This window comes from Maylandia zebra, linkage group LG3, assembly GCF_041146795.1.
Source record: "Maylandia zebra isolate NMK-2024a linkage group LG3, Mzebra_GT3a, whole genome shotgun sequence".
In the NCBI taxonomy this organism is placed as follows: Eukaryota; Metazoa; Chordata; class Actinopteri; order Cichliformes; family Cichlidae; genus Maylandia; species Maylandia zebra.
Window position 1 is genome coordinate 41,735,789 of NC_135169.1, and position 14,511 is coordinate 41,750,299.

At 41.3% G+C, this 14,511-nt stretch overlaps 1 protein-coding gene across 5 annotated transcripts in view; it reads right to left on the reverse strand.

The window, feature by feature from the left end:
- ppargc1a (peroxisome proliferator-activated receptor gamma, coactivator 1 alpha) overlaps positions 1 to 10,741 on the reverse strand; it is a 302,621-nt gene extending 291,880 nt beyond the window's left edge. Inside the window, exon 1 of one of the 5 annotated variants that reach the window (XM_076881869.1) lies at positions 10,384 to 10,741. In XM_076881869.1, coding sequence (XP_076737984.1) covers positions 10,384 to 10,464 — 81 coding nt within the window. In that variant the 5' untranslated portion in view covers positions 10,465 to 10,741. The remainder of the gene's footprint in view (positions 1 to 10,383) is intronic. The other 4 variants (XM_076881868.1, XM_076881870.1, XM_076881872.1 and 1 more) reach the window with 4 other exon arrangements.
- Positions 10,742 to 14,511: the final 3,770 nt, after the last annotated feature.

Here is a 14,511-nt window from a genome sequence, read left to right on the forward strand (position 1 = left end):
GCTTTTAGAGAAGCAGCGAATTTTGCCTCCTGTGCATTAGGAGTTTTAAGCAAGCAAGATGTTATTGTGCGACTCCACATGCAGTTTTTACAGGCATCGGGGAAGGCAGACGCCTAGATGAGAGGTCAACTTTCAGTCTTACTCCTGGGATAAATAATCATAAATCAGAAGGTAAGCCGTCACTGGAGTAGATCCATCATGAGCGTCTAACACATGCACACAAATGAATGCAGTACTGCGTCAAGGAAAAAAAAGGCTCATGCAGATTGATTGGCTCTTTTAAATGAGCGAGAGCGGCATTATGTTGATCGATTCTACGGATAATTGACTGATTCTAGTGTTGTTTGAAGTTGAGTAACAACTGCGCATCAGCGCTGCGAAGGGACACAGCCTGCAGGCATCTTAAGCTCTAAGGAAGACCAGGAAACTGAGACAGGAAGTTGATCAAGTGCAAAGGAGCCTGTCCTGAGCTGCTGCTCTGTTCTGACAGCTTTGGATTCTGTTAAAAGGGTTGAAACTGGGGCAAGATGTTCTAACAATTCACTTATTAAAAGCAATTACGAAGGGGGTAGTAAAAATAAATAGTAACACAAGCTATAAAATTGATATACTTTCATAATAAAATAAGATATTTGAAAGTATGAAGCTGTGCCTAAGATCCACTGTCCATATCAAGTAAATACCTGTTTTTAGAGTCACTTGGCCTAAAAGTTAATTAGCATTTTTAAGGTTGAGAATTCAGCTAGAAAGGATGGCCTTCTCATCTAATATTCCTATACACCTTCGTCGGCAAGTCACCGTGCTCTTGAGTCTAGACCAATCAATGAATGAACTCGTTACTGAGGCATTAAAGGAAAAGCCATGGAGAAGTAGAAGTCCATTTCTGGAAGTGTTCCCACTTTGTGACACAGCAGTCCACAGCTGTTCAGAACTGACTGTTGACTGGGGGGGAAAAAAGATTTAAAAAAAAGGAAATGAACTATAAATTCAAAATGAGTTTCCCATGGCAGATCATGGGGAAGATTACGAGACAGGAAAAGGTCTAAAAAACGCCCGATCACCTTTGAGTGAAGGACTCCCCCCCCCATGCTTCAGCCAGCTTTATTATGCCAAGAGGTGGCCACTCAGCAGAGGAAAGGACACTGATGCATAGAATGCAAAGCAACTTTTAATTATTCTTGGGAAAAGAGCACAAGCCCTTGGCTTGTTTACTACTTTACTGGAAACTGTTTATGATTGCTTTGTAATTATCTCCTTGATAATGTAAAATTTACCCCCCACCCCTTTCCGTTCACTCCTCTCCATAGAACACCGGTGCAGAAAGTGATCAAGCATTCATCATTTAGTCCAAATGTTTTAACTTTTACTTGGGGGAGGTGGAGGGAGGGCTAATAGATTATGGGTAATGAAGCAGCTCGAGCAGTAACACAAATAGGACTTGTAGTGAAAGACACAGGCTAAGGCACGCCTGTGTTGTGATAATCAGTCTCTCTTTTTGTCTCATGATAAGCCGAGAGCCTAACCTTCACCCAAAGAGCACATCATTTCCCCTCTGTGAGACTTAATGAGACATTAGCCATACTAACAAATGGTGGACGAGAAAGTGAAAGTGACTTTCCAGGTAAGGGCTGTTTGCCTGACCATAATCAGTCCCCAAACGCAGCTAAAGGGTGGAAACAACTCTGAGTCTCCGTCTCGACAGCTTGCTGTGGCTTTTATGACGGGCCTCCCAGGGCCCATTGAATGGCATATAATGTCTTAATATCCCTCAAATAGAACAGGTAATCTGCTTTTGTTGTCGCCTTGTCTGCTCTGGTTCAGACAGCGCAGTTTGTCTGTTTTAGCTTGTAATGTGTAAAGTGTACGATGCAACACAGCAGTCCGAAACTAATGCACGTCACATTGACATTATTCAAACCGGTACTTCAACATGTGCTTCGACTATGTCGACAGAGCAACTGCTATCATTTTCTACAAACTGCGGCTTTGCGATGCATTTCATCCACCTGTAACTCGTATCAATATGAGTCTAGCACTAATCAAACACTGGGTGATGAAGTAAAATCATTCTTGTAAGCAGCACTGAGTGGTTTGGAGGTATGGGACTATAGACGCAAGGGTGGATGGGTAAAGAAAGGAAGTGACGAGCTGGTGTGAGAATGGGCCACGTTCCCCCGCCGGGCCTCCCAGCTCAATTAGCTCAGCTCATCCCGGCTTTCTGCTGATGGGGGAAAAAGGAAAAAAAATCAGCAACACCACACTGTGCCATACAGTCCTCAGAGTCTAGCCTGTTAGTGAGTGAATGAGTGAGTCAGTGTGCACATTATGTGTCTGCTGATGCCTCACATGCAGATTTTTGCATTTGTGCATCCAGAGCGTGGTTATGTGTGGGCTGTCTCCTCTCCTCTTAGACTAGAGCCCCACAGTGCTCTCTGTATCAAACACCTGAACCAATTAGGCTACATTCGCTTAAAAAAAAATCAAAAAAAATCCCTAAAGCAAAGTACAGTAATGTCATAAACAGTCACGCAAAACTTAAGCTGTAAGAGAAGTTTCTCTGGATGCAGAAAATGATGAACTGGAGGGAGACCAAGACTAAAAAGTCAGTGTTATGGATTAGAGAACTCGAAAGGTTATATTCCAACACTTTTCTGCCAGCATCTTGAGGCTAAAAAAAGAAACTTTCATGTCTATATTTTGACCTATCAAGTCTGTGCTAAAAAGTCAGGAAATAAATCAGCAACAACTGAAAAAAAAATTGATTAAAGCTTTCTTTCTCCCGTGGCAAACCAACCGCTGGGTCATCCTGAGAACATTTTAGCACAGCGTTGTCCAAACTGTAAAGGTATAGTAGGTGGTCTGCATGCGAGATGAAACGCATTAATCATTGAGAGATGGCCTCTGGACGAGCTTTCAGGATGTCCTAAAGGAAGGGTGGGAGAAAAAAAAAGCAGGCCACGGTCTGAAGGAGGGAGTTCATTGCTATATGACAGCATTTGGAGGCAAGGGCTGGGACCTTTTCAGAGATGTGATGCACATGCATGTCTCAAAGGCAAAGTGAGATGGAAAAGAGCACTCAGTGTTGGAGGAAAAAAAAGGAACTCAAATTGCTTGGCCAGCACAACTCAAGGCCAAAATCTATTTAATCATAGAATAAGGACAGTTTGGAAATAGAAAAAAAAGACAGTATAATATTCATGCCCTGCCGCTTCACTTGGTCACACACAGACACTTTGTGTTGTCAGGTAAATGTATTGTATGTCATAAACTCCTCTCATCCGGTCCTGTAACTCTTCCCTCAAAAAAAAAAAAAAATATATATATATGAATGCATGTATCACACATGCTCAGCGTGCCATAAAAATGTAGCTAAGAATGCTGCAGTGCACCAAGCCACTAGCTAAACAAGCAAAGTAAATACGCCTGATAATGCCGACGATAACATCCGAGGCAAAATGAAAGGATGAAGGTCAGTAATTGGGAGAAGGTGGGGAGGAAGAAGCATGGCGCGGTTTGTTTTTCTCCTGGCAGGGGTCCATCTGGGCGCGTGCGGCAGGCTCTGGGGCGGTGTAGGAGCACGTCTGTGCAGAGGTTAAGAAAAGCAATTAATCGGCAGCAGAGATAATCAAAGGAACCTCCCCCTCCAGACACCTTGGTGGGGGAGAGGGAGAGCAGAGAAACGGAGAGACAGACAGAGGAGAGGAAGATGGGAAAATACTTGTTTACAGGCACTGCTGGTGCGATCAAAAGCGCAGGGGTTCAGCTCTGCCACCGGGGCCCTCCGTTTCAGGTGGAATTGATAACACTTCAGATGTACAATTCAATGTTTGTGAGAGTACTTTTACCTCCCGGTGAGAAGGCAAGGATTTTTCACAGTCTAAGCTGCATTTCCTTTCATCTCAGATTTTGCAAGGTATCAACAGATTGTCAATGGTGAGGAAGACATTTTTCCCACACATAATCAAAGAATGTAGTCTGCACTCACCCCGCTTAGACGTCAATTCAGACGGCGCGGCGCGAGAAAGCTACAAAACAAGATTAATATCACTGGAAACTAATATTTTGATTACATTAAATTAGCTGTGAACCTCAGAGAGACTAGAAGAGCATAAAAGTTGGGTTTTTTTCGCAGCTAACCAATTAACTGTACATATTATGCACTGGTGTAGTTAAAAGGCTTCTCCTGCTGCAAATAATTAGATATTCTGCATGACAGATTTTATAGTTCCACCAGGAATCAAAGCTTGTTGCTCTCTCTGGTAGTTCACGTTTCTCTCTGGAAATGAAATGAAGTGTCACCTAGCGTAGATTTATGCCTCATAAATAACGACATAAGCTGGTCTGGTGTTTCTTTGCGACTTTAAGCACCAACTTCACTGTTAAATATTAACAAAATGACCACAGATCAACAACTACTGACAACAAGATAACACCCAATAGAGTTGCTGTTTAAGTAATTTAAAGTCCTCTAAATCGATGCCCCTTTTTAGCCTTAAAATATACCAACACTGTCACCAATACTGAAACGTACCCTATGATCATTTAGCAGTATACATCTTGGCAAAAAGGCTCTGGCAGACGGTTAGCAGGTCAGCAGTGAGTAAGGGGTGGCACTTTCACAAAGTCTTGATTAGATAATTATCCATCCATATCTTGGCAATATGTTGCAAGGGAACAACGCGCTTCTCATTACACCGCTGACAGGCCCTGCATCTGTGGGTTGCTATCAAAAGCAAGGTGTTCAGCAGGCACGCACTTGTTGATTAAAAAAGAAAAAAGAAAAGAAAAAGAAATAAGATGTGCCAATGTGAAAATTAGATATACCCCTTCAGGGTTGGTTGTGAGAGGTGGTAGGTACACGGAGCATATCACGGACTGAAAGCATGACAAACAATAAGTGAGTTCCTGGAATCTGGAACGGGTAATGAGGCTATTTAAAAATTTACCTTTAGCTCCCCTGCTTTTAGCCATTCTCGCTCTATTTGGAATAAGCGCTCCATCTCATATTGTTGTCAGTGACGCATTGCACTGTTAAAGGGACAAGAGGTCTCCACTGATCAGTGCAAATAAGCGTAGGCACTTGAGGACAATTTTGAGGTACTTGTACACTGATATATCCATTTTACAATGTTTTGGCATTCTAGTGCGCTGCCTTAATTCAACAGGCGTAATGAATAGCTCCATTTCAAGTTCACATATAAACATCAAACATATGTACAGCCTGGAAAACATAAGCTTTAGTTTTCTGTAGATACAAATAAAATATTTAAGTAGAGCACTGATTTTTAAGGGTGATGATGTTATCAACATACCAGCCCATATTTTTTTTAGACATCGTACTCAGATTTACACACATGCACTATGTTAGAGTTGTACAGTGTTTCATCTTTCAGCAATTTATTTTACCAGTCGGCACAGCGCCGTCAAATTCTCAGCAGTGATGCGTACCCTGTGCACCTGACACAATTTCTGAATTAAACCCATGTGTTGTTTCAAATGGGAACTTTTATATGAGCTCATCCATAATAACAAACATACCTATCATGATATATCTTTCTACAATATCAATATATCAGATGATTTTTTTAAAAAGTAAAAACGACCATTGTATAGCTGTATAAAAATCAGCTCTTTTACACACGTGTGTAGTTCTACTTTTAATCATTTAGCCGCTAGCATTTCAGTCCCATGAAAGTTTTGATTGCGTGACTTTTACTACATTATTTTATAGTGTGTTGTTACTTTTACCTGAAGAAATAATCCATAAATTTCCGCTACCACCGTCACATTGCAATTGGTGAAAAATTTCACAAACTACCCTAAATAAATATGGCTTTTATCCCCTTCATGGTAGTTTCCTTGTTCAAGCCCTCATAACTTTGCCTTCCACAGCGAGGGGAAGTGCACCAGATAAGGAGGAGCCTCTCTTTTTTAATTTAACCACAGGACACAAGAGTTCACCATCACCACAGAATAAAGGCCTGAGATATCTGAGAAGAGAACAAATAAGTAGAAAAAAATCTGCACAGTGACAGAATACAAGATTTCTTTGCCATGCCCATACAAACAGCGCTCCGTGCTTGCCCTTTTCACCATATCTGGCCCCCTGCAACCTCCTTCTTTCATCTTTTTTTTAAAATACAGTGACAGAAAAGCCCAAATGCAAGCCAACAAGTCACTGGAACAGAACTTTCAAGGAATAATCCTGATGTAGTACGAGAACTGGAAGTGGTACATGACAGTAGGGGAGACTAGCTTGACTAGTTCTTGTACAGACAGTTGCAGACACTGGATTAACAATGAGGAAATCCTGGCTTAAAAAGGATTCCATCATTTGAAAAAGAGAGAGGCCAAGAGATGTGCAGGACTCCAGCCTGCAAATTTTCTTACCGATTAGTCATTTGAATAATAAAACTGAGAAAATTGGTTTCAATGCTATAAAAACAGAAAAGCTGGAACTGGAAAAAAAAAAGCAAATAATGAATTGATTGATACCAAACAGCTGCCAATTACTATTCCATCGACTGACTAATGATGATGAGTTTGTTTCCGCTCTGAATGAGAGCTTTTATTAACCCAAGTGCCACATAGGCATCCTGACAGCTTACAATCAATTTTTCTTATACTTAGCTATGAACACTAAATATATTTGAAATTCTACCCTTTCCCCTGCCAAAAGTGGAGTACAATACTGTAAACTCAAAGAAAGGAACACATTCTCGCTCTCTGCTGAGTCTGTGATCTCTCAAAAGGCTCTCCAAATACAACCCTGTTTAAACAGTTTTTAATTCCTTCCTTGCTGTAAAGTGCCTCCACCCACAAAAAGCAAAACAGTGAAGCTACTGTCTCATTACACGGAAAAAAAGGGACTCACGTGGATCAAATACTGTACATAAGAGCGCACACAAAGGAGGTTTCATTTAACCAAGCCACTGAGTGAGTAGTAACGGAGCTTGAGCCTCGCTGTGATGAAACATGCTGTAGGCAGAAGCAGACACATAAAAAAAACGCATTAGTTCTTACTGCTTCTGAGCGCACGCTGTGTTACCTGCAGCTTTTTTGAAACGTCTTGAATGATAGAGTTCACCCTTTTGAGTCGGACTGCCAAGCGCTGGCACGCTTTTTGTCGAGACAAACTGAATACATTGCTTTTGAAGAGCGACGGAGCCTGGGAAGGGACCGGAGCCTGGAACTCCAAAAAGACATGCACAAAATGTGTGATGAAACTTTCAGCACCACGGACAGCAGCTCTCAAGAAGCCTGATGATTAAGAGGGGGAGGTGTTGGCGAGGGGGTTGTGGAGAGTGGGGAAAAAGAAGGCGATGGAGTGGAGGGAGAGGCAATAAGTTCATTTGATAATTAAGCGAAGACAGCATATTCCCCACCGCTTGCGTTTCAGCTATCCCCCATGTCTGCTCTTTTAAAAGTGGAAGCACTCACCCCAAAGAGCGCACGCACGCACACATACGCACACACTCCTGCGGCAAGACCCAGCTTTTCCACGGTTTTCCCCTGTCTCTGTGTCTTAGGCTGAATAATGCAGGGCCTTTACCCAGCGCTCAAGCATGAGTGGATAATCTGGCCACAAGGACAGGCTGTGTCAACATTTCCCTTTACTGCCTTATTTATTTATTTACCCACCCGCCCTAGGACTTGGGGAGGGCGAGAGAGGATATATGTGCATGGCTAACAACGTGGTGGCTGAGCAGATGACCTGCTTCCAGGAAGATACTTATTAAAGATTTTTCATGGGAAGCATACAGACTGTGCCAGGCTGATTTGGGAAAATATGTGAAAGCATTTGAGGAAGACCATTTTATGTTAACTCTTCATATAGGAACGGGAATGTAGGGCTAATAGTCCAACCTTTTCGCTGTGGATTAAAGCTTCAGTTGTGTTGTCTGTTAATCTAATATCAGCCAGTCTGAAAGGAGAAATATGCTCATTACAGATCTCCATAGTGTAGTGGTTTTCATATTGGCCTAACAAGCAAGACCCCTGGTTTGATCCCAGGAGGAGGCACAAATCCCCCAGGGGTTGCATGAGGCTGGGCATCCAGCGTAAAAATCTGCCAAATCAAATACTCAGCGCTACCCGCTGGATGTCAGATCAATTAAAAACAGAAAATGATGGAGACATTGTTTAACTCATCAACAATATATTTGCCAAATTAGATCTCGAACCATCGTCCGCTCAGCTGTGATGCTACTCTGCTACACATGCTGCCAGGCTGGGAAAATTATGAAATGATTTCTGAAATACCCCAGCACCTTTTCCAGTATTATAGCAGCTCTGCTTTACAGAGGTTAACACTTTTCGCTTGTGTGCAAAAGATCCCCAGTTCAAGAGTGGGGAGCAGATGCACTGGGGGCACAAGTGTACACCTAGTCCGGATCCCAACCCTGGATAAAACGGGAGGGTCCTGTCAGGAAGGATGGCTGGTGTAAAAACAGCCAAAAGTACTGACTACATCTTGATTTTCTGTAAATATAAAGATTATATTAAAAAAATATAAGCATATACCAATGTACAGGCCACTACTGACCAATAGGATATGCAGACTGATACATGGGTTAGGCTTATATAGTGCTTTTCTACTCTGGTATCAGGAGGAGCTTGGGGTTCAGTATCTTGCCTAAGACAGGAACAGCCAGGGATCAAACCACCAACCATGTGTCTGGTAGATGACCTGCTCTACCTCCTAAGCCACACAGCAGAACCACCCACTCTAGAAAAACAAGAATCCATCCAAGTGAACTTAGATTTCTTATATTTTCAGACCAGATTTCCAAACCCCCAAAGACAGCAAATCTGAAGTGACGTGTAAAAGTAAAAACGATCGACTGAGCGACAGTGTTTGAAAGATGAACTGATTACAAAAAAAGACTTAAAAACTAATTTTCTGCTGATCAGTTTATCAACTGTTCGTTTTAGCAGGTGTAAGAAAAATAAACCTAGGTAATGGCCTTTTTTTCTCTCGATATTTTCAGCTGAACTACCTTCAGTCTGCAGTTTCAGCCTTGAACAACAGCGACGTAAAGTTCTAAACTTTCCAACCCTGAAGACTGATGCAAATGCAGCAGAAGTCTACAACGCTAAGTCAGTTCTCTGCTGTGGATTTCAGTGTCTTAAATTTGTAAATGCGCTTGCACTCGACTGATGTGCCGAAATCCACTTTGCAGCCGAGGCTTAATTGTTGCACATTTAAAATGCCATTCACAGTGACTTTGCACTTCTGAGTCATGTTTTTGGGGTGGCTTTTGTTTCTTGTGCCTAAATAACTGTTACAATATGACTCTCGGCACGGCCAATCAGGAGCTCAGGCTTTAAGAGCCTAATCCTCTTTAATTTGCGATTACTTGTAATTCAAAATGCTAGCCCACTAAACCACAGGAGATTGATTGTTTAAGTGTCCTCCTCTTCTGTATTGCAACCTGGATACTGATAACAGAAAAATAAATTCCCCGCGTATATATCCCGAGCTCTCACGGTGGCATTCAAGTAAATTACCATAAAAATCACTGTACAAATATTTTGGCATCAATCATTGAGCATAAACTGCTAAATAGCTGGGAGCCCTCTTAGGATTCATAGAGAATGATTTCATTGGCATTCTTGTGGCAGATGACTTTAGCCGCACGCATTCCTCCCTCAAATTAGAATGTGAGAATTAAGAGGGATTTCATATAGCACGATAAGTGTGTTTTTAAAAAGCAAAACTGATTGAGCTTGAGGGAAGAGGGAGGATGAATTAGGTAATTATCTCCAAACAGACACCAGTGCTTCTCTGCTGTGTGAGAAACAGGCCCGACACTCCAGGATCAAAGTGCTCAGCATCAGCAACAACAACAACACTCACTCCAATCTCAGTCTGCCTTACCTGATTTCCAGACCCACATGGCAACCCACGGGTCTCAGGTACACAGGTATCTTTAGTAAGAAGCCGGTGTCTTATGATCTCTGTTTGAAAAAGCTTCACTCATAACACCAAAAAGATCGTGTCTCTCAGATACTTCAAAGGAATAATGGCGTGTGTGTGTGTGTTTACCTCTAATTTATTGATAACATTCCCGGCATAAGATTTATTTTGTCTACTAGGTTCATCCATTATTGATTTTAAAGGCAGAATGTTTGAGTAACAGAAAGCTTAAGGGAAGTTGAGGAAAGTATTCGTGTGACCCTGCTGGCAAAACACAAAAACCCCAAGTTTGTGAAGTTGTACCTGCTCTCACCTCACGTGCTGAGTCAGTCATTAAAAACCAGCCCTTTAAACTCCCCCTTTAAACACTTACATATCTCTATATATATATATTTGTGCCATTTTAAATCACAGCAGCGGAAACAACGACGCTGTTCTCTCCCGCGGAGAGGGACCTGTCCTACCTGCTCGTAGCACGTCTCCCAGGTGAGGTTCACGAGGCAGGAGGAGAACAGCTCATCTTCGGTCCGGCCATAGCCGTCCATGGTGTGCCCGCCGCGTCTGGTGAAGGAGTCAGCAAGACGGAGATTTTGTTCAAGTCTTCCCTCGACGACTGCTTCTTCCTATCTCCCTCTCTTTCTCTCTCTCTCTCTCTCTGTCCCGCTCTCTTCTCCGTCCGGCGCCGTGGATGCTATCAAACGAACAGCGGCGGTGTGCGCGCGGATGCTGCCGTTACCTCGGTCACGTGGCCGTCGTCTCCAAAAAACCAAAGTGGGATGTGTCGGGGTGCATCCCACCGCCTTCAGGTGTCAGGGTCAATGGTGGCTACCGACGAAAGCGATGAAAAATACTTTAAATAACAAGGCAGAGAAACGACTGGATGCCTGGAGTGTGGTCGTTAGCTGTTTCTCTTTCGGTCACGGTGAGCAAAATAAGAAAACTGCTTTTTGTTTTTACGTCTTTTTTTTTTAAACAAAAATTCCTTTCCCAGCTAATGAAACCCGGGGCATTATGAAAACAGTGACATGAAAACGGTAAACATGCCGGTAGAAAAAACACTTTAGGGAAGTTTGAAGAATTAGAAAACTTTTAAATAGTTTTTATGTCCTCGTGAACACTTAATATGTATGCCAAAAAGCTAGCACCTGTACAAGGGTTTTTCCAGGATTTTTACAAATGGGGTACCAAGAATAAGGGTGGGGTGTATGGCATGTATAAGCAAAGTCATCTGATTTCAAAGGGCTATTTTTGTAGTAACTGACACAGAATCCTGTGTTATATTTAAAATACATTGCTAAATATAAAGTTTTACATATAAAACTTTCATGTGTCCACCTCCAGACCCCACAGGTTTATGTTTATATGATAGTTGCTATCTACCAGCAACCACATCTCATGAACCCCCTATCCGGTTGTTCAGTGATGACGCGACAAATCCTACTTCCGGGCCTAAAGTAGTCTGCGTTTAATTTGACCCCTTTACCACTGGATCCTGCTGTTACTTATATCGGTCAGGTGTGTTTCCCCTCTGTAAGGAGGAAAAACAACCGTGAAATACGAACTCTGTTTCAAAAAGACAGAATTTGTGTCCCAACAGCTGTCGCCTACTGGAATAACTTATACCAGGACCTGGAATGGGAGAAGATTTGGACCTTACCGTCGAAATTTCTATTAAATAACAAAGTAAAGGAAATATCTTTTAAAGTTATTCATCGTTTTTACCCAACTAGGTCTTTTCTTGTACGTTATAAAAAGGACATTGATGTTAACTGTACATTTTGTAATTGTGTGAAGGAAGATATTTCTCATTTATTTTGGTCATGCTTATACACGAATCTTTTCTGGCAAGAATTTTGTGTTTTTGTTGTTTCCTTTATCTTTTCTGAGTTCTCTCTTTGTTACGAGAAAATATTGTTTGGTTTCTTTAAGTACCCCATGCACAGGGCAAACGAATTTTATTTGATTAATTTATTGATATTATTGGCTAAATTTCATATACATAAGTCGAAATTTTCTAACGCAAAACCATCCTTTCGGTGCTTTTTAAATGAAACCAAACAATATGTTAAAACCATACAACATTCTCAAAGTCAAAAAGCTGTCAAAACCATAAACCTATGTTCCCTGTTCAATATCATGTGATTCTATAATAGACTGTCTATTTTGCTTTTTTATACGAACCCCCTGACATTGTGTTTGCTATTTTGTATTTGTATATCTGTATTTTGTGCTTTGTCAATAAAACGTATTCCAAAAAAAAAAAAAAAGTAGTCTGCGTTTAATATGGCTTTTGTGTTGTTAACATGTTTAATGTTATGTATTTTCTTCTATTTGATCTCAAAAAGCTCCTAAAACAGTCAGTGATCACTGTTGACCTCCCTCGGCTTTTATTGCCGCTAATCATTTATTTAAGCTCAGTTTTTAAAACCTTAGGATGTAACTACAGCCCAGCCCATGCAGCAGTATATGAATGACTAACCTTGTATTGTGGATGGATTATCTCAGTTGTTCTCCTGGCTGAAGTTTGGTCCTTTTACAGCATCCTGCCATGCGATTACATTTGTTCCTGACCACAGAGAACACTCACGTTAACTTTTATCGAGTGGAAAAAAAGGTAGCTTGTTTATATTATGCTAACATAGCTGTGTCGCTAGCGGTCACGTAGCACATCATTTTAAACCAGCTAACCAAACTTCAGTAACCCTACAAACGTCACTGCTTTTTAGTTTTCTGTCTTCATTTATGTTGGAAGTGATAACAAAGCTGTACGTTTTAATTTGTTTCCAAAACCCCGCAGTCAGGACATGCTATATTGTATTTAGATAGAAGCTAGCGAGCTAACTTCCTGCTAACTTCTAACTCCGTTAAATGTCATAAATTCCGTTTTCATGGATGCCTGGATGTTAAACTCAATTGTTACACCTGGTAGAGCAGAACGCTGATCATTTTATTAAAGATGAAAGACTTTAGACAGTTTTTCAACTCTCAGTAATGCCATAGTGATCGTTTGATATATGGACCTGCAGCGGAGTTTAGGCCCGGACATGGCTAGTGACGTCAGACTGAACAACCGGATTCCTGACCATTACCAGTGAACAGCCGTGCAATTCATTGTATTTGTAATTTTATTTGACTGAAAATAAATGTAAATAATGAAAATAAATGCAGAAACTTGTCCACGTCTTGAAATACATTTAAGTGTAAAATACATAGTCACTCCTTGTTGTAACATTGGTATCACCACACTATAAATATCTTGTACATTTAAAAGTATTGATAACTTCTCTTCTCTCCCAGTTTAACTGAGCTGTCTGTGATTTAGTCTCTAATGGGTTTAACAATTTGTAGTCTTATACAGACAATTTGGAAACTTGTAAACACAAAAAGCACATGTGCTGACTATCAGATTTGATTAACTTTGGTAACTTTGTGCCACTCAGGTCAGCACAGTTGTGCAGTGGTTAGCGCTGCTGCCTAATAGCAAGAAGATACTGGGTTTGAATCCACTGTCTGACTGGGCCTTTTCTGTGTGGCGTTTGCATGTTCTCTTCAGATACACTGGCTTCCCCCCACAGTCTAAACATACAGTTAGTGGGATTAAGTTACCGGTAATTGGGGATTCTAAATTGGGTGAGTGATTGGCTGTCTCTGTGTTGGCTTGTCCAGTTACCTGACCTGTCCGGTGTGCACAAACTTACATCCATCCAGCCAGTTTAGGGATGGATGAAACCTTGGAGCACATTCCAGGCTGTGTGGCAGGGGTAGCATGAAGTCCAGTTTTTTGATGAATTTGTTTACTTCTTTCTTAAAATTAGAAGGACTTTTTTTTTTTGACTGTAACATAGCCTACTGTACTAGCACAACTAGTCCCCCAAACCCAAAGATGAATGTCTGTGTGCAAAATGGATTTTTCTCAGTGTTTCATATACTTTAAATGTATCCAAAAATAGCAGACTTTTTTGCATAAAATATAGGGGGGTGATGTAGGCAGTGCATGAAAGAAACACGTAGAAGTCACTGTCGCCTTTGCTTCTTTTAAAACAGACTCAGTTCTGTCAAAAGGTGCACAAATATTGTAGGACATAATACACGAGTTCAGTACTTAGCCTTGGCCTACATGTATCCTGATCTCTATTTGGGATTTATCTTGACTAAAGATATTTCATCCCACAAAACACCAGCTTACATTCTGTCCAAAATATGTATCCAAAATGGGGCTTTTTCTTTTTCGATTCTGTGTTCTAACTAATGCTAAAATGTAAAAGGCATGCAAACTTTCAAACCCACAGTGCACCCACACAGGTGTTTGAGTGTACCGTGTGTCTCCTCAGATCTGTGTGGGCCTGTGTACTGAGTTGATTGACATCTCTCTCGCTCTCCTGTTAGTTTTCTTGTGCCTGTTAGTGTGAGGCAACCTCCACCTTTACTATTTGTCCTATATATTCACAAAGACTGCTGACAGCACATAGTTCCCATTTTCCGGCGTAGCTTGGCCTAGCTTCAGCCTTGGCAGAGGTTTAATCATTCGGAATAAGCCAAAACAACTGCAGAGGTAAAATGGGCCTTTACTGTAAACAAAAGTAAGTTCTTGC